Source organism: Bufo gargarizans, chromosome 1, assembly GCF_014858855.1.
Source record: "Bufo gargarizans isolate SCDJY-AF-19 chromosome 1, ASM1485885v1, whole genome shotgun sequence".
In the NCBI taxonomy this organism is placed as follows: Eukaryota; Metazoa; Chordata; class Amphibia; order Anura; family Bufonidae; genus Bufo; species Bufo gargarizans.
Genome location: NC_058080.1, coordinates 571,931,275 through 571,954,017, shown reverse-complemented (window position 1 = coordinate 571,954,017; position 22,743 = coordinate 571,931,275). Strand labels below are relative to the sequence as shown.

Below are 22,743 nucleotides of genomic sequence, written 5' to 3'. Positions count from 1 at the left end.
ACCGCTTTTGCTGTGTGTTTTGGTTCATTGTCATGCTGAAATGTCCACTGGTGCCCAAGGCCAAGTTTCTCTGCAGACTGCCTGATGTTGTCGTTGTCGATGTTGAAGGCTTCTCCTTTTTTACGCTAAATGAAGGAAACCTCATTGTGACCAAACAATTCAATTTTTGTTTCATCTGACCATAACACAAAAGACCAGAAGTCTTCTTCTTTGTCCAGATGAGCTTTTGCAAAGGCCAAGCGAGCTTTTGTGTGCCTTATCTGGAGAAGTGGAACCCAGCAGTGTCCGTTGGATTGTCTGCCTTGAGACATTGCCACCAGCAGAGCCCAGATTCACCAGGATGGCCTTGGTGGTGATCCTTGGATTCTCTTTCACCTCTCTAACTATCCTCCTGGCCAGCACAGGTGTCACTTTTGGCTTCCGACCACGTCCTCTGAGATTTTTCACAGTGCGGAACATCTTGTATTTTTTGCTCAAATGTAAATAAAAGCTGAGAAATGTTTTTTTTCCACAATAATGCCACTTGTACATCGTCTTATTATCTTTTGGGAGACACCTATGTCATTTCCCGTCAAAAAATTACTTGCTGGTTGAATAAAAGTAACTAAGTCAAAATTTGACAGGGGTATGAATAATTATGGGCAGCACTGTATGTGGTTAAATATCTTCACTTGGTACTAGGGTTATCGCAAGGAGTTTTTATTTCCCCTTATGCTTAAAATGTCCTAGTGATCTTTGTTTTGCCCTTGTGATCCTTAGTTGTTTTACTTCTATAGATTTGGACTTCTCCACTCTTGCCCGTGGTTTTGCACTGCTGAAAATGCCCCGAATGCCTGAATTGAGAGGAAAGGACTTTTCAGACTTTGTTTCTGCTACCATCGATACAGACTCTATTGCATACAAAGACAAAAACAGAGAAAAGCAAAGACGGAAGATGTTGCAGGAGAAAAAAGAAAAACAAGAGGGAGAACGTAGAAAAAACTTTGCAAAAAATAAGGCCTGGTCAAAGCAGAAAGTCAAAAAGGAAAAGAAGAAAAAGATGGCTCTTAAGAGAAAGCATAAAGAGGTAAAACTATACTAACTGCTAATAATAAACCGTTCCATAAATGAAAGGCTGAGAATGTTCTAAAAAAAACAAAGCCTTAGGGTCCATTCTCACGTCCGTGTGTGTTTTGCAGATCCACGGATCCGTGGATCCGCAAAACACGGACATCGGCGATGTGCGTTCCGCATTTTGCGGACTGCACATTGCCGACATTCTCATAGAAAATGCACACAAACTTATGCCATAGAAAATAGGACATGTTCTATTTTTTTCGGGATCGGAATTGTGGACCTGGAAGTGCAGATCCGCAATTCCGGATCCGGGCAGCACATCGTGCTGCCCCATAGAAATTAGTGGGTCCGCAATTCCCTTCCGCAAAATGCGGAACGAAATTGCGGACGTGTGAATAGACCCTTAAGGTGGATTTACATAGCTCAATGTTTAGGCCGATAATTGGGAAAGAAAGTTCCTACAAACGCTTGTTCCCAATAATCTGCCCATCTAAACATGCAGCAGATCACCCGATGACCGAGCGAAACACTTGTCCATCAGGTAAAATGATTCACACCTCAATCATTTTTCCCGTGCAGCAGATTGCGCTGTCTAACAGCACTCTCCGCTGCCCAGGATCAATGATTTTGTATGGGAACCAGAGATTGCAGCAGCTATTGCTCCTCCCCATACTGTGGAGATCATGGCATGTAAATGCAGCACTTCACCTCCACTGAACCAGCAGCCGACTGTCGGGACGGAACGATTTCTTCCCGACAATCGGCTTCTCACCCCGTCTGAATTCACCTTTAGTGATTTATATCACTGATTGTTAGCCGAACCAAAGAGTGGCACTTACACACAGATAAGATATAAGGGAAAGATCTGCACCTGTTCTGTGTTTAGAGCCGCACCTGGTTTTGGCTTAATCACTGATGGAAATCACTGACCGAACACTGACTGTGTGAATAAGGCCTTCCTTGCCTGCCCAGTCTCCTGGCAGTCTGTTTCTGCCTCTGCAGAGGCCTTCATTAAGATGTTTGGGGGCCCAGAAAACCCCATTCAATTGGAAAATATGCAATATGGACCCAGCAAATTTAATAACTTTCACCACTAGAAACAGGTGTAAATTTTGGCAAACAACTACTCCAGTCAGTGGGGAGAATCAAAGACTGTAAAATGCTGGTTTTTGTAAATGATCTGTATGTTTGTTATATGCACATTGTACAGTGATTTCACGAACATTTTAAAGGGGTTTTACAATCTTTAGGATAGGTCATCAGTATGTGATCTGTGAGGGTACGACACCCAGGACCGCTGCCGATCAGATGTTTGAAAAAGTCTTCTAGCAGCTTACCCTAGGCCATGTGACGTCACGTTCATTGGTCACGGGGCCTAGGTGCAGCTCGGCCACATGCAAGTGAATGGGGTTGAGCTGCAATACCAAGCACAGCCACTATACTATGGATGACACTATACATGGTAAGCTGAGAGGAGGCAGCTGCGCTCTCTGGAGTGCCTCGGTCTCCTCAAACAGTTGATCTTGGGGGTGTTGGACCCCCAACCAATCAGATATTAATTACCTATCCTAAGGAAAAACTTGAAAACCTGTTAAAAGAGTTACCGGCCATGTGCATTCCGCATTTTGCAGAACAGAAGGGCTGTCCCCTAATAGAACAGTACTATACTTGTCTGTAATGGGGACAATAATAGGACATGTCCTATTTTTTTGCGGATCAGCCATGCGGACATGGAATGCGCACAGTCATTTCCATTTTTTTTCTCAGCCCCATTGACATGAATGGGTCTGCATACGGGCTGCAAAAAATAAAAAAAATAAGTTTGTGTGCATGAGCCCTACGCCATATATTTGTCAAACTTTCTTAATATTTAAAATATGTCCACACATACCAGAAAATATTTTACAAGGGAGTTTTGCAGCGGTTTCACTCTGCTACGTTAAAAGGGGTGATTCAGCAGTGAACATTTACAGAAAGAATTGACATGTAGATGTGCAACACGCCAGACCTGCAGGGTATAGCGACAGTGAGGTCACGGTGTGGGCAATCGAGGGTTACTCACTTTTTGGAGGACCCTGGGCAGGCATGCGGCAGTGAATGAGAGGTAGACACTAATTCCTCTGGGGCACACTCTGGGTGTAGAGACCTGGCCTGATGTTGGGTGAGGTGCCCTGGTTGTTGCAGGTGTTTAGAGTGCCTGAGGCAAGGTCCCTTTATGGTTCGTGACGCTAGTAAATCTGCACTGCAGGTCAATTTTCGCATTGGATTTTATTTCTCAATATGTGGATGAAATATGTTAAAATCCCATCCACTTTGCACTAGATGTCTTCTACTGCACATGTTCTACCAACAAATTTGCAGCACTTCCACTAGGTGCAGACTTCTAGCTAGTTATCGTCATGGTTTGGTGTATGTAGTAACTTTGCTGATGTATCCTTTAGGGCTCTGACATAGATGATGAAGATGTGAGTGAGCTGCTACGTGATACCAGGCTGTTGAAAAAACTGAAAAAGGGTAAAATCACAGAGGAAGAATTTGAGAAGCAGCTGACGGCTGCTGGAAGATCTAGGGGTGAATCGGATGCATCAGACTGAACACTAAAGACTTTGATTCCTCCCCCCCTCAATTCATTATTTATTGTATATAAACCAGGCTGTATGGATTTGATGCTCGGTGCACATATGTTTTATCATATATGATTATTCAGGTTTTAATACTATAAACAGTGCAAATTTAAATTTTAAGATCTTCATTGAGCTTTCCATTATTTTGATCTATCAGAATTAGGGATCGACCGATTATCGGTTTAGCCGATATAACTGTTTTTGCTAGTTTTTACAACACGCGTGCCCGCCGTCTGAGTCCGCCATGTCTTTCGGCTGCCAATGCCAACTATCGCCGGAGTACAGGAGAGACTACACGTGTGGGCGTGCCTGTCTGGAACGTTTCCGAACGGGACTCCGTGGGCGACGCGACTGACGTCATTGGAGGTGGGAAATTTGTCAGTGTAGGGCAGAGTGAAGAAACCTAGAGTGCCTGATGAGATTAGTCACTATACACTTGTGCTATGGTAATAATAAATACGTGCGTCATAGTAGATATACAGTTTACCTACGACATCATATTACACACCTCATATACTATTATACATATACAGTGTGTTATGTATTATATATACCTCGGACTACATCATACACACATTATATAGTATGAAATTGTATTGTGTGTATGATGTAGTAGGAGCTGAGGTATATAATACACTGTATATGTATAATAGTATGAGGTGTGTGTATATATAACACACAGTATATGTTATGTATACTATTATCAGGTATATAACATATACTGTTATATATACCTAATACTATTATACATAGTGTGTTATATGTATTATATTTCTCATACTACATCATACACACATTACATTTACATACTATGTGTGTATGATGTAGTTTGAATGAGGTATATAATACATATAACACACTATATGTATAATAGTATGAGGTATATATAACATATGTTATGTATACTATTATTAGATATATAAGGACTCTAAGGAATGTATGAGCGAGGTATATAATATATAACACACTGTATGACACTAGAACGAAGAGAAACAGAGATTCAAGGAGAGTAAGGTGGGAAATTTCTTTAGGAAATGGAAGTGTTTCATAGTGAGGTTTCTCTCTGACTCAGAGGTTAAAAATCTAATAAAACCCTTCCAGTTTAGGCTACTTTCACACTTGCATTTGGTGCGGATCTGTCATGGATCTGCACAGACGGACCCGTTCAGAACCGATCCGTTTGTATTATCTTATACATAGCCCAGACGGATCAGTCTTGAACACTATTGAAAGTCAATGGAGGACGGATCCGTTTTCTATTGTGTCAAAGAAAACGGATCCATCCCCATTGACTTACATTGTGTGTCAGGACGGATCCCTTTGGCTCAGTTTCGTCAGACCGACACCAAAATGCTGCAACGTTTTGGTGTCCACCTCCAGAGCAGAATGGAGACGGACCGGAGGCAAACTGATGCATTCTGAGCGGATCCTTTTCCATTTAGAATGCATTAGGGCAAAACTGATCCGTTTTGGACCGCTTGTGAGAGCCCTGAACGGATCACAAAACGGAAACCAAAACGCCAGTGTGAAAAGAGCCTTACTCAATGACCGAAAGAACAATTAAAAGGTACATTGGGTAGACTGCAGCAGAGGCAAAATAACACCAATAATGTGCCATTAATATGATAGTAACCATCAGAAATAGCGGAAGACCCCCGAGATAATTAATTAACTAATATGAAGAGACAAAGGTGATTAAAGAACTTATGATATTTTGCAGGACATGTTTCCACCTCATCCACCATGACGGCCACAATGAGAGATTGACCCTTGACCTCTGTAGGGGCAGGAACACACAGAGTGTTTAAATTCCCCTCACCCCCTCAGTGTTTTCCTGCCCGTGGAGAGAGCCCTCCTGATGGAGGGAAGATAAGAAAGAAGATCCCATTCTTTACAGGATCTCCGGCTGTCCTCCCTTTGGCAGGGGCTTAGGCGTGGCAGCAGGAGCATCGAGGACCCTCGTTCCGGCTTATGCTGGGGCTTGCGGTCCTTCCCATTCAGCAGTCGGCTGCGCCGGGCTCACTGAGAGGCACGCGCGTGAGTGCGGCGTCTTCTTGTTCTAACAGGTGACTGGCGAGGGGGGAGCAGGTGTGGCGCATGAAGCGCTGAGGCTGGAGGACGATGCGGGGCATGAACGATCCGGCAGCCAATGCGCAGTCTGAGGACGTAAGACGCCGGAATTTGAAAAATAAATTGCGGGACTCCTCTCGGCACTTGCCTGCAGATCACCCGCGATGTCCGAGACCTACTCCCCAGCAAGAGGCCCCGGGCCCCTCTGCAAGCCCCAGTACTGTGGGTCCCCTGCAGAGGTTTTAAATGCTAGACTCCACTTTTCTGTAGACAATCGTTCTAGCTCTATTAACTGGTGTATACTTGGTTGTTCCTTGTTTCCAGGGCACAAAGGACTCTAGATCAAAGTCTAAGATACTAAAATGTAATGCCTGCTCTAAGAAGCTCCCTGAAAATTACAAGAAAATACTGTGCAAGTCTTGTCTTTCTGATATATGGAAGGAGGAACAACCAAATATTTTTTCTGAGATGAAATCCTTTATTCAGGATGAAATAAAGTCCTTTTTAGCCTCTATATCCGCTCCCAGTGGTCCGCTTCATCCACCAAAAAAACGTAAACTTTCTATCCAGTCCTCCTCTGACGCAGACGAGGCGGAGGAGATTTCGGCCTCCTCTAAACAGATTATGTAGGAGGTTCCTTTATCTGAGGGAGAATTCATAGAGGAGGATAAGAAGTATTTTTTCTCATCCGATCAAATAGACCAGGGATGTCAAACTCGTGGCCCTCCAGCTGTTGCAAAACTACAACTCCCATCATGCCTGGGCATACTACAGCTATCAGGGAATGATGGGAGTTGTAGTTTTGCAACATCTGGAGGGCCATGAGTTTGACATCCATGAAATAGAGGAACTATTAAGATCTGTCAGATCTACTATGGGAATCAAGGACACACCTAAACCACGCACTGTCCAGGATGAAATGTTCAGGGGACTTAGATAAAAAAAATCTATTGTTTTCCCGATAAATGAAAACATAAGAGAGATGATCGACGAGTGGCTAGACCCAGAGAGGAAACTGGGTGTCTCTAAGGAATTTAGAAACAGACTTTGTTTTGACCAACCTGAGTGTAAGATTTTTAATGAGACTCCTAAGGTAGATATTCAAGTGGCGAAAGTAGTTAAAAGAACAGCGCTTCCATTTAAGGACTCCCAACTAGGTGATCCCATGGACCGTAAAGCTGATGGGTTATTAAAAAAGGCCTGGGAATCATCTATGTTTAGCGTAAAGGCTAACATAGCTGCTACATCCGTTGCTAGGGCCATTTACATCTCGTTAGGGGAACTGAATGACCATCTTAAAAACAAAACCCCAAGTGAAGAGATCAGAGATTCTATCCCTTTACTTAGATCCGCTACAGCCTTCTTAGCTGACGCCTCTGCGGAAACCATTGGTTTCTCCGCTAAAGAGGGGGCACTATCAAATGCCTCCCGTAGGGTATTATGGATGAAAGCCTTGTCCAGCGACAAGGCTTCAAAGGCTAAGTTATGTTCTATCCCCTTCTCAGGAGAGTTTGTTTTTGGCCCTACATTAGACAAAATATTGGAGAAGGCGGCGGATAAGAAAAAAAGTTTTCCGGAAGATAGGGATCAAAACAAGAAGCCCTTTCGTCAATTTCAACCCCATCAGAGGTCATATAGGGGAAAAGGTAAAGGGGGCAGATGGAGTTACCCCAAAGGGGGAAGAGGTAGAGGTTTCATCCTTAACCCTCAAAACAGACAGTCTAGTAAACAATGACGCCAAGGGTTTTCTATCTTCATGGAAGCAGATTACAACAAATCCCTGGGCATTAAACATTATTGCACAGGGATACAAGATAGAATTCTCTTCAGTTTCCCCCAGAAGATTTCTAACCTAGTCTCAGGGCAGGTCAGATTTACCCGTTAGGCCTCATGCACACATTTTTTTTGTGGCTAGGATGGGGACCCATTAATTTCAATAGGTCAGCAAAAAAATGCTGATAGTTCATCCGTTTGTGTTCCGCGTCTGTTGTCAGCGTTTCCCTTCAGCAAAAAAAATAGTGCATGGCCTACTTTTTTCACATTTGCGGACAAGGATAGACATTTATTACAAGGGATCTGTGGAAAAAAAAAGGATCCTCACAAAAAAACGGACGCAAAAAATAACTGTTGTGTGCATGAGGCCTTATGGAAAGGGGTTTAGGAGCTTTTAAGCTCAGGCGTACTTCAAAGAGTTCCAGATCCAGAAAAAGGGGACGGTTTCTATTCAAACCTTTTCCTAGTAAAAAAAAAAGCCAGACCAGTCCTATTGTACCATTATAAATCTAAAACCGCTAAACAGATCTATTCTGTACAGAAGATTCAAGATGGAATCCATCAGATCCACAACCCCGCTCCTCCCGAAAGGGGCATTTATGTCCTCAATAGACCTCAAAGATGCCTATTATCACATTCCCATCCATCATCTCTAACGGAAATTTCTACGCTTTACAATAAAAGATCCAAGAGGTACCTTACATCGCTTCCAGTACGTGGCACTTCCATTCGGCATCTCTTCCGCTTCCAGAGTATTTACAAAACTGGTGGTAGAAATGGTCGCTTAACTTCGCAAGGAAGGTTTAATCATTATTCCATACCTCAACGACTTCCTGATTATCGCCCGGTCAAAGGGAGAAAATATTGCAGCAACTGAAAGATTCTTAAACATCCTTTCAGAGTTAGGCTGAATTATAAACATAAAGAAGTCTTTCCTCACTCCATCAAAAAGAATAAGATTCCTAGGAGTAGAATTAAATTCGGACTCTCAAAGGACCTTCCTACCACAGGACAAGGCAGAAAGTCTTATCCAAAAGATTTCGAGATTTCAAAGAGCTCACAAATGTTCCATGCGAGAAGCGATGAGTCTGCTAGGGAATTTAACGGCTTGTTTAAATTCTGTTCCTTGGAGCCAGGCACACTCAAGAATAACTCAGAGTTGGATCCTGAAAGAATGGAACAGAAACCAGACTGATTGGGACAATAAGATCCAGATACCTCAGTGGGTGAAGTCCGATCTCGATTGGTGGAAACTCAGAAGGAACCTTCTCCAGGGAATGAGCTGGTTAAAGCAGCCAGAGATTTAATTCATAATAGACGCCAGCACCTTAGGCTGGGGCGCAAAAATCAGAGATAATTTTTTTTCAAGGTACTTGGCCAGAAAACATAAAGAGAAGTTCTTCCAACTTCAGAGAGTTATATGCGGTCCTGATGTCTCTAAGAAAAGGGGATTGGCTTTTAAAAGGTCAGTATCTGAAAGTTTTGTCCGACAATATAACAATAGTAGCTTATCTAAAACACCAAGCGGGAACAAGATCCAACCCTCTAGAAGAAGTAGCAAGGAGAAATTTTGCTTGGGCAGAAGAAAATTCCCTATCGTTAGCTGCAATCCACTTGAAGGGTTCCGAAAACATAGAGGCAGACTAACTCAGCAGGAGAAGAATAGAGGCAGTAGAGTGGTCTCTAAACAGGGTCATCTTCCGGGAAATAGTCTCCAGATGGGGCTGCCCAGAAATAGATTGATTTGCTTCAAAAGAAAATGCTCAGGTAGATCTGTTTTGTTCCCTAGATCCAAGGGACACGCCTTGGGCAGTAGACTCCTTTTCAATAAGCTTGAATTGGAAGCAAGTGTATGTGTTCCCTCCAATACCCCTTTATCATTCAGAAGATCCACAGAGAGACTGCTACAATAATCCTGGTAACTCCTCTCTGGACCAAGAGAACCTGGTTTCCCAGTTTAAAACAATTAGCCCTGGAGGACCTGTGGGAAATTCCTTTCCAGAGGGATATGGTTGTCCAGGGCCCTCTAATTCATCCAGATCCCCAGATATTCAAATTAGCGGTATAGATCCTGAAAGCGAGACATTGAGAAAAAAGCGTCAATTTTGACGTAAATTTGTTTTTCCTTAGTCCTAACAGCAGCACAAGTGGGGATTTGCCCCTGTGAAGCTGGTCAGGACAAGCAGAATTTTTATTGAACAAAAATCTCTGCCAAGTATCATTAATTAATTGATGCCACCCCTATATAACCCGCCCCCTTCCTGGACAGGGTTGCTTTCTTAACAAGTAATTCACACAACCAAAAGGGTGGGAAATTTGTGTGCTGCTGTTAGGACTAAGGGAAAACAAATTTACGTCAAAATTGACGCTTCCCTTTCATCCTAACCAGCAGCACAAATGGGGAAATAGCAAGAACTTTACACAAATCTGGGAGGGCAAAATATTGTGTGTGAACATATATACCAACAAATAATTTCTCTCAGTCTAAGGGAGCGCAGCACTTAGAATGGAGTGTCCAAAGGCAGCTCCTTCAGCTCGCCTTGAATCTATACGGTAGTGAGAGATAAAGGTGTTCTGGGAACTCCAAGAGGCGGCAGCGCAAGTCTGGTCTAAAGGAATTAACTTCCTTTCCGCATACGACGTGGATACTGCCCTGGTCGAATGGGCAGATACAAGTGATGGAAAGGTCAAACGGATAGTGTCTTTGATATCCACCCACTCAAGGTAGGCTTGGAGGCTTTAAGCCCTCTGTTTGTTTTTCCCTGAGTAGGCTAGAAGGAGATTCTCAGATCTTCTGAAGTCCAGTGTTCTATGTAAATATATCTTTATAACCCTTAGAATGTCCAGGGTGAGTAACTTTTCCTCCTCTGGAGACGTTGGAGCAGGGGAAAACTTCGGTAATGTTATCGTCTGGTTAATATTTGCAAATGAAGGCACCTTCGGCAGAAAGGTTGGCAGGAACCTCAACAGGACCCTGTCCTGGAGGAAAGTTAGGTAAGGCTCTGCCACTCCTAGAGCTTGAAGTTCCCCAATTCTCTTAGCTGAGGTAATGGCTAATAGAAAGGTGACTTTGAGAGATAGGAATCTCAAGTCTACCTCCTCTAATGGCTCAAAGGGGGAACACACAACCCTTTTAGCACTATTGCTAGATACCACTCAGGGGTCGGTCTCAGGATGCTAGGTTTAAGTCTCTGAGCTCCCTTAAGGAACCTCCTGATTAGGTGGTCTTTAGAAATCGGCCTACCAATACATGCCGACAAAGCGGAGACGTGAGCTCTGAGCGTGGATGGGCTTAGACCCTTGTCTAGACCACCCTGAAGGAACTGTAGGATCGCAGAGAGGAGGATCTGAGGGAACTACCTCTCTCTCTCAGTACACCATAGAATGAAAATTTTATATATCCTGGAGTATTTTCTGTTTGTGGACTCCGCCCGGGAGTGCGAGATTGTTCTCAAGACCTCCACAGATAACCCTCTAGCGTCTAGAAGGGACCTGTCAATCTCCAGGCTGTCAGACTGAGCCTCCTCAGATCTAGACAGGGACCTGTGTCCTGATACACTAGGTCCTGTATTAGGGGAAGTCTCCAATATGTGCCCTGGCTCATCTGCATGAGCTGGGTGAACCAAGACCTCTCTGGCTAGAATGGTATGATGGCTATCACTGAGGTCTGGTCTTGCTTGATCTTTATCAATACCCTTTTTTATTATGGAAATTGGAGGGAACACATAAGCCAGCCTGAACCTCCAAGTTATGGACAGAGCGTCTATCGCTACAGGGTTGTCCTCTTTGTAAAGGGAGCAGAACCTGTTCACCTTGGCGTTCAATCGAGTTGCCATCAGATCGATCTCCGGAGTACTCCAACGCTGAACAATCCTGGAAAAGATGTTCTCGTTCACTTACCATTCCCCTGGAACGGGAAGGCCCCGACTTGGGCGATCTGCCACTACATTGAGGTCTCCTCTGATATGAACCTCCACTAAGTGGGATAGGTTGGTCTCTGCCCAAGCGAGAATTAGTCCCACCTCCCTCAGGAGAGTCTGGGATCTCGTTCCTCCCTGTCTGTTTAGGTAAGCCACTACTGTTGTGTTGTCAGTCCGGACTCTCACCGCCTGACTGCGGATGAGAGGAGCAAAATGATTGAGGGCTAGTCTGACTGCTCTCAGCTCCCTCAAATTGGAAGAGAGGAGTCTCTCCTGAGGACTCCAGGTACCTTGTACTGGATAGTCCTCCAGATGGGCTCCCCAACCTAGAAGGGAGGCGTCTGTGGTCAACGTAATCCAACGCGGTTGGATCAAGGACCTCCCATCTGTTAGGTTCCTCCATCACCTCAGTGAAGAACGGGCTTTTACAGACAGGGAGTGCATCCAGTTCAAGTCCTTTGGCTTGCGACTCCAAACCGTTAACACTTCTTCCTGAAGTGGGCGTAGATGCCATAAGGCCCACGGAACTGCCTCTGCAGATGCTGACATGTGGCCTAACATCCTCATGAGAACCCTGATAGACACCCTTCTGGGTGGAAGTAGAAACTCTGCCGCTTTTATTACTCTGTCTTTCCTCTGTGGCGACAGGGATAGGATCATCTGCTGTGAGTCGATCACAAACCCTAGGAATGTTCTCATGGTGGAGTCTGCAAGACGACTGCGGAGGCGGCTTTTAGCAGCCAGTCGTCTAAATAGCGGACGACTTCTAGCCCTAGAAGCCTTAAATGCGCGACAACAGGAGCCGCCACCTTTGTAAAGGTGTGCGGGCAGAGGAGATGCCGAAGGGCAACACAGCAAATTGGTAGTGCTTCACTACACCGCCTATGGTTACCGCAACTCTGAGGTATTTTTTGTGCGCTGGATAGATGGGAACATGAAGGTAAGCATCCTTCAGATCTATCGTCGCTATCATATCTCCTGGGTTCAGGATGTTTAGAACTGAACGAATGGTTTCCATCTGGAAACGCTTCTTTCCGATAAAATGGTTTAAATAGCGTAGGTCGATGATCATACGCCAGTCCCCTGATGACTTTGGGACCAGAAATATGGGAGAATAAACTCCCCGACCTTGCTCGCGCGGAGGAAGTTCCTCCAGTGCCCCCTTTTGTACGTACTGCCATACCGAATCCTCCAGGACTAACTGCCTAGTGGGAGTCAAAACCCTCGTCAGGATGAACCTCTCCTGAGGTAGGGAAATAAAGTCTATCTTGTACCCTGATGTTATGACTTCTAACACCCATGGGTCTGGAATTTTTTTTATTCCCAAAAACTTGAAATAAACTTAAACGACCTCCAACTGGAGGAATGAACTGAGGGTTTGGGGCTGGAACAGCGGGTGGGGACGGGGAGCCGTCGGGCTGCTGAGAGTCATGGTTCAGCCCTACGGTTTCCATGACCGCGGCCTCTACCTCTTTTATTTCCTTCAGGGCGCCTCTGGGTCCTGTCTCCCCTCTGGAACCTTGCTGGTCTACCTCTTCCTCGACCCCGAAAGGACTGTTGAGGAAGGGACTTCCCCTTTTTATCAGCGAGGTCCTCCATTAAGCGATCCAGCTCAGAACCGAATAGCCTACCTGGCTCATAGGGAAGGGAGCAGAGGTTGAATTTCAACGTGTTGTCTGTTGCCCATGGCTTCAGCCAAAGGGGACGTCTACTGGCCGAAGAAAGTGCCATAGATTTAGCAGCAAACTTTAGCTACTGCTGGGATGCATCAGCCAAAAAATCGATCCCTAACAAAAGGGTCTTGAACTGGTCCAGTATATCATCTCTGGCAACCCCAGAATCCAGCTCAGACTGAATTCTAAGTGTGCGGGCGCGGATGAAATTTGAAACTTCACTGCCGGCAATGGCCACAGAGGCAGAGGCGGCAGCAGCAGTGTAGTTACGTCTTAGCGAACATTCAGCTCATCTGTTTAGGGGGTCTTTTAAATTACTTCCATCGTCAGAGGGAACTAGAGTTCTCCTAGAAAGCTTAGCTATTGCCATATCCACTTTAGGAGGTGGAAACCAACCCTGCGAATCTTCCTCCTGCAGGGGAAACATTAATTTAAATCTTTTTGTTAGGACCGGACCTTTTTCCGGGTGTTTCCATTCTAAGGCCATCATTTTTTTTCAAAGAATCATCCACTTTGAAGGCCCTTGGCCCCCTAGAGGTGGATTGTGGAGCTTCCCCATGCTCAACATCCTGGTCCCTTAACCTGATGGAGCGAAGTAACCTCTGAGTTTTTTCGGCCGGGAAGAAAAATGGCGCGTCCTCATCTTCAGAGGAAGAATTATCTTCTAGGGAGACGACTTCTTCTAACATGGGGACTGGCCCTGGAGAGGCCTCTCTAGGTCTCTTATTAGAAACCGCGCCTTTTATCTGCGCCACGGAGGTGTCCATAAATTCTTTCATACAGGAGAACATCTCCACAATAGTAGGTTCTGGATTCGCAGGTCTGGGTCGACAACCTGGACAGCGGTGGAACTCATATCCTTCAGGTAAGGGGGTGCTACAGTTAGAACAAGCCAGATGTTTCTGCTTGTGCGTAGACTTCCCTAGGAATAATAATAATAATAATAATACAGTTAATATGGGTGCAATTTACCTCGCTTTAGGACAAAAATGACCTCCACCTTACCAAGAGAGGGCATAGAGGGATCTGGATTGGTCGACATGCTGGAGAGACAGAAAACACCACTTGATTCACACGTCAGTTGCACGCAAGACTGAGTGCAACTCTGACCTCTAGCACCTGGAGGTTTAAATAAGGTGGTAGGGCACGCTCCCCTGCCGGCTCCGCTCCCCCTCCCCCCCGCCCCAGCCCTCGGAGGTACTGATAACCTGTTTGATCTTTATCAAACTAAGGGTACCCCCAATGTAATACCCTGTGCCACTGAGGGTAAGAACCCCAGTGGAGTCAGCCTCTTGTTTTATTATTTTCGGAGCGCACAAATGGCGTCCGAGACCGGAAATGATGCAAATTATGCACTTCCGGTATTACGAGATTGGCAGAGGGAGGCAGAGTACGCACGCTGCACTAGCCTGGGCCGCTGAGGGTGCCCGAAAGCGCAGGGTAAGGCTATAAGCATCGGAGGGGGAAGGGTAAAGAGGGAAGGGTAAAGAAAAGGCATCTGAAGCGGACGGTACTCATTATCCTGGCCGGGATCCATCGTCTGCAGCAGCAGGCAGAGGACCTGTAAAAACAAACAATGTAAAACAAACTAATACACTCAACCCTACAAGGGGAGAACTCCTAAAGGGAGTTTAGCCTGTCCATTTCCAGTCCACAGGGCAGAAAAAAAGCAACCCCGTCCAGGCAGGGGGCGGGTTATATAGGAGTGGCATTAATTAATTAATTAATTATACTTGGCAGAGATTTTTGTTCAGTAAAAATTCTGCCTGTCCTGACCAGCTTCACAGGGGCAAATCCCCACTTGTGCTGCTGGTTAGGACGAAAGGGAAAAGGCCTTTCTGATAAAGTGATCCTTACACTCAAGGCTAGTAGGAAAATAGTTACTTCTTCCATTTACCTCAAGATTTGAAAAGGGTTTTGTTCCTGGCTCGGAGATAACCATCTGGATACATCTTCCCCCTCTATTAGCAAAATTTTAGATTTCTTACAGAATGGTCTAGAGCTAGGGCTAAGACCCAGTACGCTTATGGTGCAAATATCTGCTCTGAGCACCTTTTTTGGTACTAGCCTAGCTGAACATAGATGGGTAAGAAGATTAATCAAGGCAGCGGTTAGATTAAGACCTACTCTAAGGTCCAGAGTTCCCACGTGGGATCTGAACACAGTACTTGAGGGATAAACAATGCCCCCCTTCTTTCCTTTATCCAACATATCATTAAAACATCTATCTTTAAAAACGGCCCACTTAATAGCTATTACTTCGGCTAGGCGTATTGGAGAGTTACAGGCCCTCTCTTGCAGAGAACAATATCTTCAGATTCTGGAGGACCATATTAGTCTAAGATTAGACCCAGGTTTCATAACAAAGGTGGTCTCTTCCTTCCACCGAGACCAGGAGATATTCTTGCCTTCCATTCCCATTCACCAGGAACGGGACATGGAAGACAAAATGAGACTCTTAGACGTTAGAGAGACAGTTATTCAGTATCTGGAGGTCAGCAGAGAATTCAGAAAGGACGAGAACTTGCTAGTCCAATTCTCAGGTAGTAATAAGTGTAAAAAAAACTTACTAGGTCCTCCTTAGCCAGGTGGATTAGATCCACTATTGAATGCGGTTATTCCATCCAAAATAAGTCCTGCCCGGGGGTAGTTAGAGCCAGGGCCGGCACAAGGATTTTTGTCAACACAAGCGAATCTACATTTTGGCGCCCCCCCATCATTTCACATTTTTGCCGCTCATTATTCATATCCATTTCTTGCCCCCCCCATCATTTCACATTTCTGCCCCTCGATTCATATCCCCCCCCCATGTGCCAATATCATAGTGCCATCCTCTCCCCCTGCCCCCTAATGTGCCAGTATCAAGTGCCTCTCTCCTCCCCCCACCATGTGCCAGTATCATGGTGCCAATAGCCCCCCCTCCTACCCCCCTACCCCATGGCAGTAAAGTAACAGTCTGGTATTTGAAAAAAAAAAACTTTTATACTTACCTCCATGTCAGCGATGCGATGCAGCCTCTTCCTGTGTTCCCAGCAGCCTCTAGTGTTGAAGATTTGGTGCTCGTGTTCTTATTTAGCCTGTCTTTCAGAAAAGTCTGTGATGGGATTCGAACCCATGACCTTCTGTATCAGAGGCAAGGCATTTACCCACACAACTATGAGAGCTGTATAAACAGTTACTATAAAAAAATAAAAATAAAAAATATGACTTCTACTGTAGAGAACTTTGATACCTAGGGTACAACCATACACATGACAGTTGCCCCAACACACCCAGCTCCCATACACAGTGTACTGGGGCAGCTGTCATGTGTATGTACACTAGGTATCAAAGTTATCTACAGTAGAAGTCTTATTTTTTTTTAAGTACTTGGCTATACAGCTGTCATAGCTGTGTGGGTAAATGCCTTGCCTCTGATGTGTAAAGGTCATGAGTTCAAATCCCAGGAGAAACTTTTCTGAACGACATGCTAAATTAGATTTAAATACACCAGGGTTTCGTAGCTCAGAGTGTGTGTGCTGTCAGCTGCGTGCTGCTCTGTGACAGAGTGAGTGTGAGGGCGGGGTTCGGCCGGGCTGCTTAGCAAACAGGCTCAGCGAGGTAAATGTAAGTTAACTGTTTTCCGCCCCCCCTCCTCTGCGCCCTCAAGCAGCCGCTTTGGCTGCCTTATGATGGAGCCGTCCCTGGTTAGAGCTCATTCTACTAGAGCCACCGCCTCCTCTTGGGCAGAAAAAGGTGGAGTTCCCCTAGATCAGATCTGTAGGTGTAAATACCTTCATTAGACACGGAAATCCAGTTTGGCCAGAAGGTTCTACAGGCGATATCCCACCCAGGTTAGTTATTTTAAAGTTCTCATTGTGGCCGTTGTGGTGGATGAGGTGGAAAAACCATAATTAGTCTTACCGGTAATTCCGTTTCCTTGAATCTACCATGACTGCCCATACTAACCCCATCCCCAAAAAATAAAAATAAAATATATATTATATATTGTCCCAAAAAAAAAAAAAAGGGAAAAGAGATGAAGAGGGTAAGGGAAGAACCCTTTTATTCTGGGGTATGAAGTATTTTTTCTGTTCACCTACCTTGGTAATTTGTTAAACACTGAGGGGATGAGGGGAATTTAAACTCTCACTGTGTGTTCCTGCCCCTACAGAGGCCAAGGGTCAATCTCTTATTGCGGCCGTCATGGTGGATTCAAGGAAACTGAATTACCAGTAAGACTAATTAAGTTTTTTCTGTTTAGACGCCGAACTTAAAACACAAGGTCGCTCAAAACTAATAATGGTGTGTATGATGTAGTATGAGGTTTAACACACTGTATATGTGAGGTATATATTTATATATTAATACAGTGTGTTATTTTTTATATATATATATCTCAGCTCATATACTACATCATACACTCCTTATATACCTCACAAGCTTTTATTGTTATATATTTATTTTACTCCCCCCTCGATTCCACATATTTCTTGCGTGCTGTTCCTTAATCTGTACTGCTCCTATAAGGTTAGTTTTTTGTTTGTTTTTTTTGCTTTCTAAAATGAAAGTGCACAGAATATCGGTATCGGCTCTAAAAAAAAATATATATATATCTGTCGATCCCTAATCAGAATGTCTGTTTTGTTGGAATTGGTCCTGTCTGCACTGTCATTTGTTGCTAGTTTTGGTAAAATGAAGCGTTCAGTTTTAGTTTTTTACATGAAAGTTAATGAGGGATATAAGCTTAATATATTGTGTTTGTATACGTTGTTTAATGGATCCATATTTTTGTGTTCTTCTGAAAGATCAGAACAGTGGAATGTTCAATGCGGATGTGAACTAGTCCTAATCTTCCTATACAGTGAATAAAAAAAGTCTACACACCCCTGTTAAAGTGTCAGGTTTCTGTGATGTAAAACAATTAGACAAAGATAAATAATTTCAGAACTTTTTCCACTTTTAATGTGACCTATAAACTGTACCACTCAAAAAACAAACTGAAATCTTTTAGGTGGACGGAAGAAAACAAAAAAAAAAACTAAAATAATGTGGTTGCATAAGCACACCCTCTTATAACTGGGGATGTAGCTGTGTTCAGAATTAAGCTGTCACATTCAAAATCATGTAAAATAGGAGTCGGCATACACCTGCCATCATTTAAAGTGCCTCTGATTTAACCCCAAATAAGGTTGAGCTGCTCTAGTTGCTCTTTCCTGAAATTTTCTTAGTCGCATCCCACAGCAAAAGCCATGGTCCACAGATAGCTCCCAAAGCATCAGAGGGATCTCATTGTGAAAAGGTATCAGTCAGGAGAAGGCTACAAAAGAATTTCTAACGCATTACATATACCATGGAACACAATGAAGACAGTCATCATCAAGTGGAGAAAAAGGAGATTTTTGTATAACTTACCAATAAAATCTCTTTCGCTCTTCATTGGGGGACACAGGAACCGTGGGTATAGCCATGTCCTCTAGGAGGCGTTGACACTAGATAAAGCTGTTAGCTCCTCCCCTGGCAGCTATACCCCCTCCAGCCTGGAGAGAGAGAGCACGCTTCAGTTTGTGTACAAGCAGTAGGAGAAGCAAAGCAATCAAGAAAAAACGTGGAACCCCAACCATGCCAAAAACCCAACAGGGTTCTAACCAGCAAGAGCCACAACTGTGGTTGAACAACAATACTGGGTGGGTGCTGTGTCCCCGAATGAAGAGCGAGAAAGAGATTTTACTGGTAAGTTATACAAAAATCTCCTTTTCTCGCCCATATTCATTGGGGGGGACAGGAACCGTGGGACATCCAAAAGCAGTCCACAGGGAGGGAAAAAAAAAACACAGACCCATGGAAGCAAGCATCCCTGCAGGCATCTAAGAAACTGGTAAAATCTTGTGAATGTATGTAAGGAGGACCAAGTAGCCGAACAACTGAGCAGCCGAAGCGCGATTCCTCCGAGCCCAAGATGCGCCCACCACTCTGGTGGAGTGAGTTGTGACACCTAAGGGCGGAACACTTCCCCGGGCGCAGTAAGCTGCCCCAATTGCAGCCCGAATCCAACGTGCGATTGCCACCTTGGAGGCCGCCAATCCCTTGCGAGGACCTTCCCAAAGGACAAAAAAGGAGTCCATACGGCGGAAGGGAGCAGAGGCTGCTAAATAGATCTTCAGAGCTCTGACAACAACCAAATGGTGCAACTCTTTTTCCTTAGTGTATGAAGGAGAGGGACACAGTGAGGGAAGGACAATTTCCTCGATATGAAAGTCTGTGATCACCTTCAGAAGAAAGGAAGGAACGGGACGGAGAACAGCTTTATCCTTATGAAGAACGAAGAAGGGTTCTCTATAAGAGAGCGCCCGCCAACTCAGACACTCGTCTGATGGAAGTGATAGCTAAAAGGAAAACCACCTTCCAGGAGAGGAGTCGGAGAGAAATCTCCTGCAGGGGCTCAAAGCGGGAAGCCTGGATCGCCAAGAGGACTAAATTCAGGTCCCAAGGCGGTAAAGGAGGACAGTACGGAGGAATTGCATGTGCCACTCCCTGAAGAAAAGTCCTTACCGGCCCAAGGGGGGCCAGAGGGTGGGAAGATTTGTCCCAGGAGGACAGGATCGCTCTCTGGAACGTGCGAGAGTGGAACTGGGCAAAGAGAATCGCCTCGAAACAGGCGACTATCTTCTCTAACGTCCTCATGCAGAGTCGAATGGACGGAAGTCTCCAGTCGAGAAGAACCCTCACGGAGCGGTGTAAGGGCAGTCGCTTGTTCAGGGGAAGGCGAATCTGTGTCCAGAAGCATACCCACAAAGACCAATTGTCTGAAGGGGGTCAGAGATGTCTTCTGCAGGTTGACCAACCACCTGAAGCGAGCAAGGGCCTCCAGCGTGATCCGTACACTGCTCGACGTCTGAGCAAAGGAGGGGGCCTTGATGAGGATGTCGTCCAGGTAAGGCATAAGGAAGATGCCTCTGGAATGGAGCAGGGCGAGAAGAGGGACCAGGATTTTTGTGAAGACCCCAGGTGCAGTTGCCAGGCCGAACGGGAGGGCGACAAACTGGTAATGATAGTCTCAAACCTCAGGAAGAGCTGGTGACTCCACACGATGGGAACGTGGAGGTATGCATCCTGGATATCTACGGCCAAAAGGAATTCCCCCTGCTCCAGAGAAGCAATTATGGAACAAAGGGATTCCATCCAAAACCGCTGAAGACGGAGGAACTGGTTTAGTAGTTTGAGGTCCAGGATTGGGCGCCTCGAGCCCTCCTTTTTGGGGACAACAAAAAGGTTAGACTAGAACCCCTTGAACCTTTCTGCTGGGGAAACAGGAGCGATGACTCCCCAATCCAGAAGGGACTGAATGGCCTGGGAGAAGGCGGCCGCCCACTCGGGGTCCCAAGGAAGACTGGATTGAAAAAACCTGTCTGGGGGAAGAGGCAGGAACTCGATCACGTATCCCGAGGATACAATGGGCGGGGGCGCACCTTCAGGCTGAGGACGCAGGAGGTCGAGCGGCCTGAGGTCTGGGACGCCAGGACGGCTGTGCCCGAAAGGACTGTTTCTTGCGTCGATCTTGAGAAGTAAACTCGCCTCCCCCAGCGGAAGAGCTTGTTGCGGGGCGGAAACTAGCGAATCGACGAAAGGGGTTACTCACGTGGCAGGCAAAGGGAAGTCTGACTAAAGAACGCTTGAAAGTCGCATCTGCTGCCCACACCTTCAGCCAAAGCTCGTAGCGTAAGGTGACTGCAAGCGCCGAAGAGCGCGCAATGAGGGCGCCAGCGTCCAGGGACGCCTCGCAGAGGAACTTCCCCGCCTGGATGATCAGCTGCGCCAAGGAGCAGAGATCCTGAGCAGGGACTTCGGATACCAAGTCCTGGTCCAGCTGGCTAGCCCACTCAGAGATTGCCTTCGCCACCCACGCAGAGGCGAACACGGGCCTAAGGGCTGACTCTGTAGCAGCAAAGAGGGACTTTGTCAAGGATTCCATCCGACGATCTTCAGCTGACTGAAGGGAGGATCCATCGTCTATAGGAATAGCCGTATTTTTGGCGAGCCGTGCCACTGGTGGATCCACCTTAGGAGGGGATGCCCACGTGGAAACACAATCCGCTGGAAAGGGATATAGGATGTCCAGTTTTTTGGGGACGGAAAAACGCATCTCTGGGTGATCCCAAGCCTTGGAAACCACAAGCAAAAAATCATTATGATGAGGAAACACCTTTGAGGTCTGTCTTGGACAGAAGGAGGATGCCCCCTATTGGTCAGTGGGGGGAGATCGTCCTGCACCCGGAAGGTGTCGCGGATGGCAGCAATGAGGCTATCCAAATCCGAATTCTCAACCTTACCTTTGGACGGCACGTCCCCAGGAGAAGAAAAACCTGAGACCGTACACTGGGTGGAGAGGGAGATGCATCAGAGGAAGAAACGTGGTCTACACTGGGACGCTTTTGTGAATGCTGTGCGCTGACTGAATCACCAGGGGGGGAAGTGACCTAGGGTGGTCACCCAAGCGAGAAGCTCTGGAGGGTGCATCTGAGGGAGGTGCTGCCTGCGGTGGTGGCGGATTCTCAACCAAGCGACCCACTATAGATAGGGTGAATTGGGAGATTTGAGCAAGGTTTTCCACCGCCTGAGAGAGCGTTCTGGCCCAGAGGGGGAGCAGCAGTATGGGGTGAAGGGGGGGCCCTCTGCCTGGACGTCTGACAAGCAGTGCAGACAGAATCCTGTTGCCCGCAAGGGAATTTTGCCTGACATATAGCGCAGGCATAATAAACAGCTATTGGCTGCGGAAGAACCCCAGAGGGATCAGACATGATGTATCCAGGAGATACTCTGAGGCTGGAGGGATACAGTGACCTGAGGCGAGGAGCAACAGTTCCTACCAGGACGAGGAGATGCCGTCCGAGAACGTCTGGAGAGATTTGCCTTAGCGCTGTGGCGGGAAGAGAAGGCCCCGCCCCCTCTCTCAGAGCCGCTGCGATGCTCGCGCCGTCCATTAACCCCCGCATTGCCGGAATAACCCTTGTGTAAGGGCAGCGCCAGAAAACAGGCTGCTCCCGTCCTTTCATATGCGGAGGGAGAAGAATTGCCACCTGCCCTAACTTGTACCCGGAGTTGCGCTTCAATGCGCCCGCCGTCCGAGCGCCAATAGGCCCCGCCCACTCCCGACCCGATGCCTGTGTCTCAGCACAAGGCGGTGATAATAAAAAACCCGCCGGTCATTCATGCTTAGCCCAGGGCATGAGACTGGAGATATGAGCCACGGTGCCTCTTCCAGGCGATGTTTTTGTTGTGGGTGGAGGAGAACAGTACAGCCAGAGCGGGAGGGGGGTTGGGCATCTACTTATCTGTCCAGCCACCATCTTCACCCTTCCTTTTCTTCCAGCAGGGTCACCCCTTCAGCTACCGTTGTGGCAGGAAGCTGGAAGAGGGACTTGGACGGTTGACCCTTCAGCTGGCGGGATGCAGGGGAGCGAGGCTGCCCTGGTACCCTTGTCTTCTTGTGGGGGAGGAGGCAGCGTGGCGGACCAACACTGGTGTGCTTCCCCGGGAGAACAGGGAGGCTAGGCGACCACTGTTTCCTACCTGGAAAAGAGGAAAATAAAAATAAAAAATCTTCAAGAGCTACTCTGCAGAGCAGGGAGGTCTTGCCTCCTATTGACA

The 22,743-nt window shown here is 46.2% G+C and overlaps 1 protein-coding gene across 1 annotated transcript in view; it reads left to right on the top strand.

Moving 5' to 3' along the window:
• The window catches only part of DDX55 (DEAD-box helicase 55), a 50,578-nt gene extending 46,778 nt beyond the window's left edge, over positions 1-3,800 (top strand). Inside the window, exons 13-14 of the mRNA XM_044275691.1 lie at positions 777-1,066; positions 3,498-3,800. Of these exons, the coding sequence (XP_044131626.1) occupies positions 777-1,066; positions 3,498-3,650 (443 nt within the window). The 3' untranslated portion in view covers positions 3,651-3,800. The remainder of the gene's footprint in view (positions 1-776; positions 1,067-3,497) is intronic.
• The last annotated feature ends 18,943 nt before the right edge of the window (positions 3,801-22,743 follow it).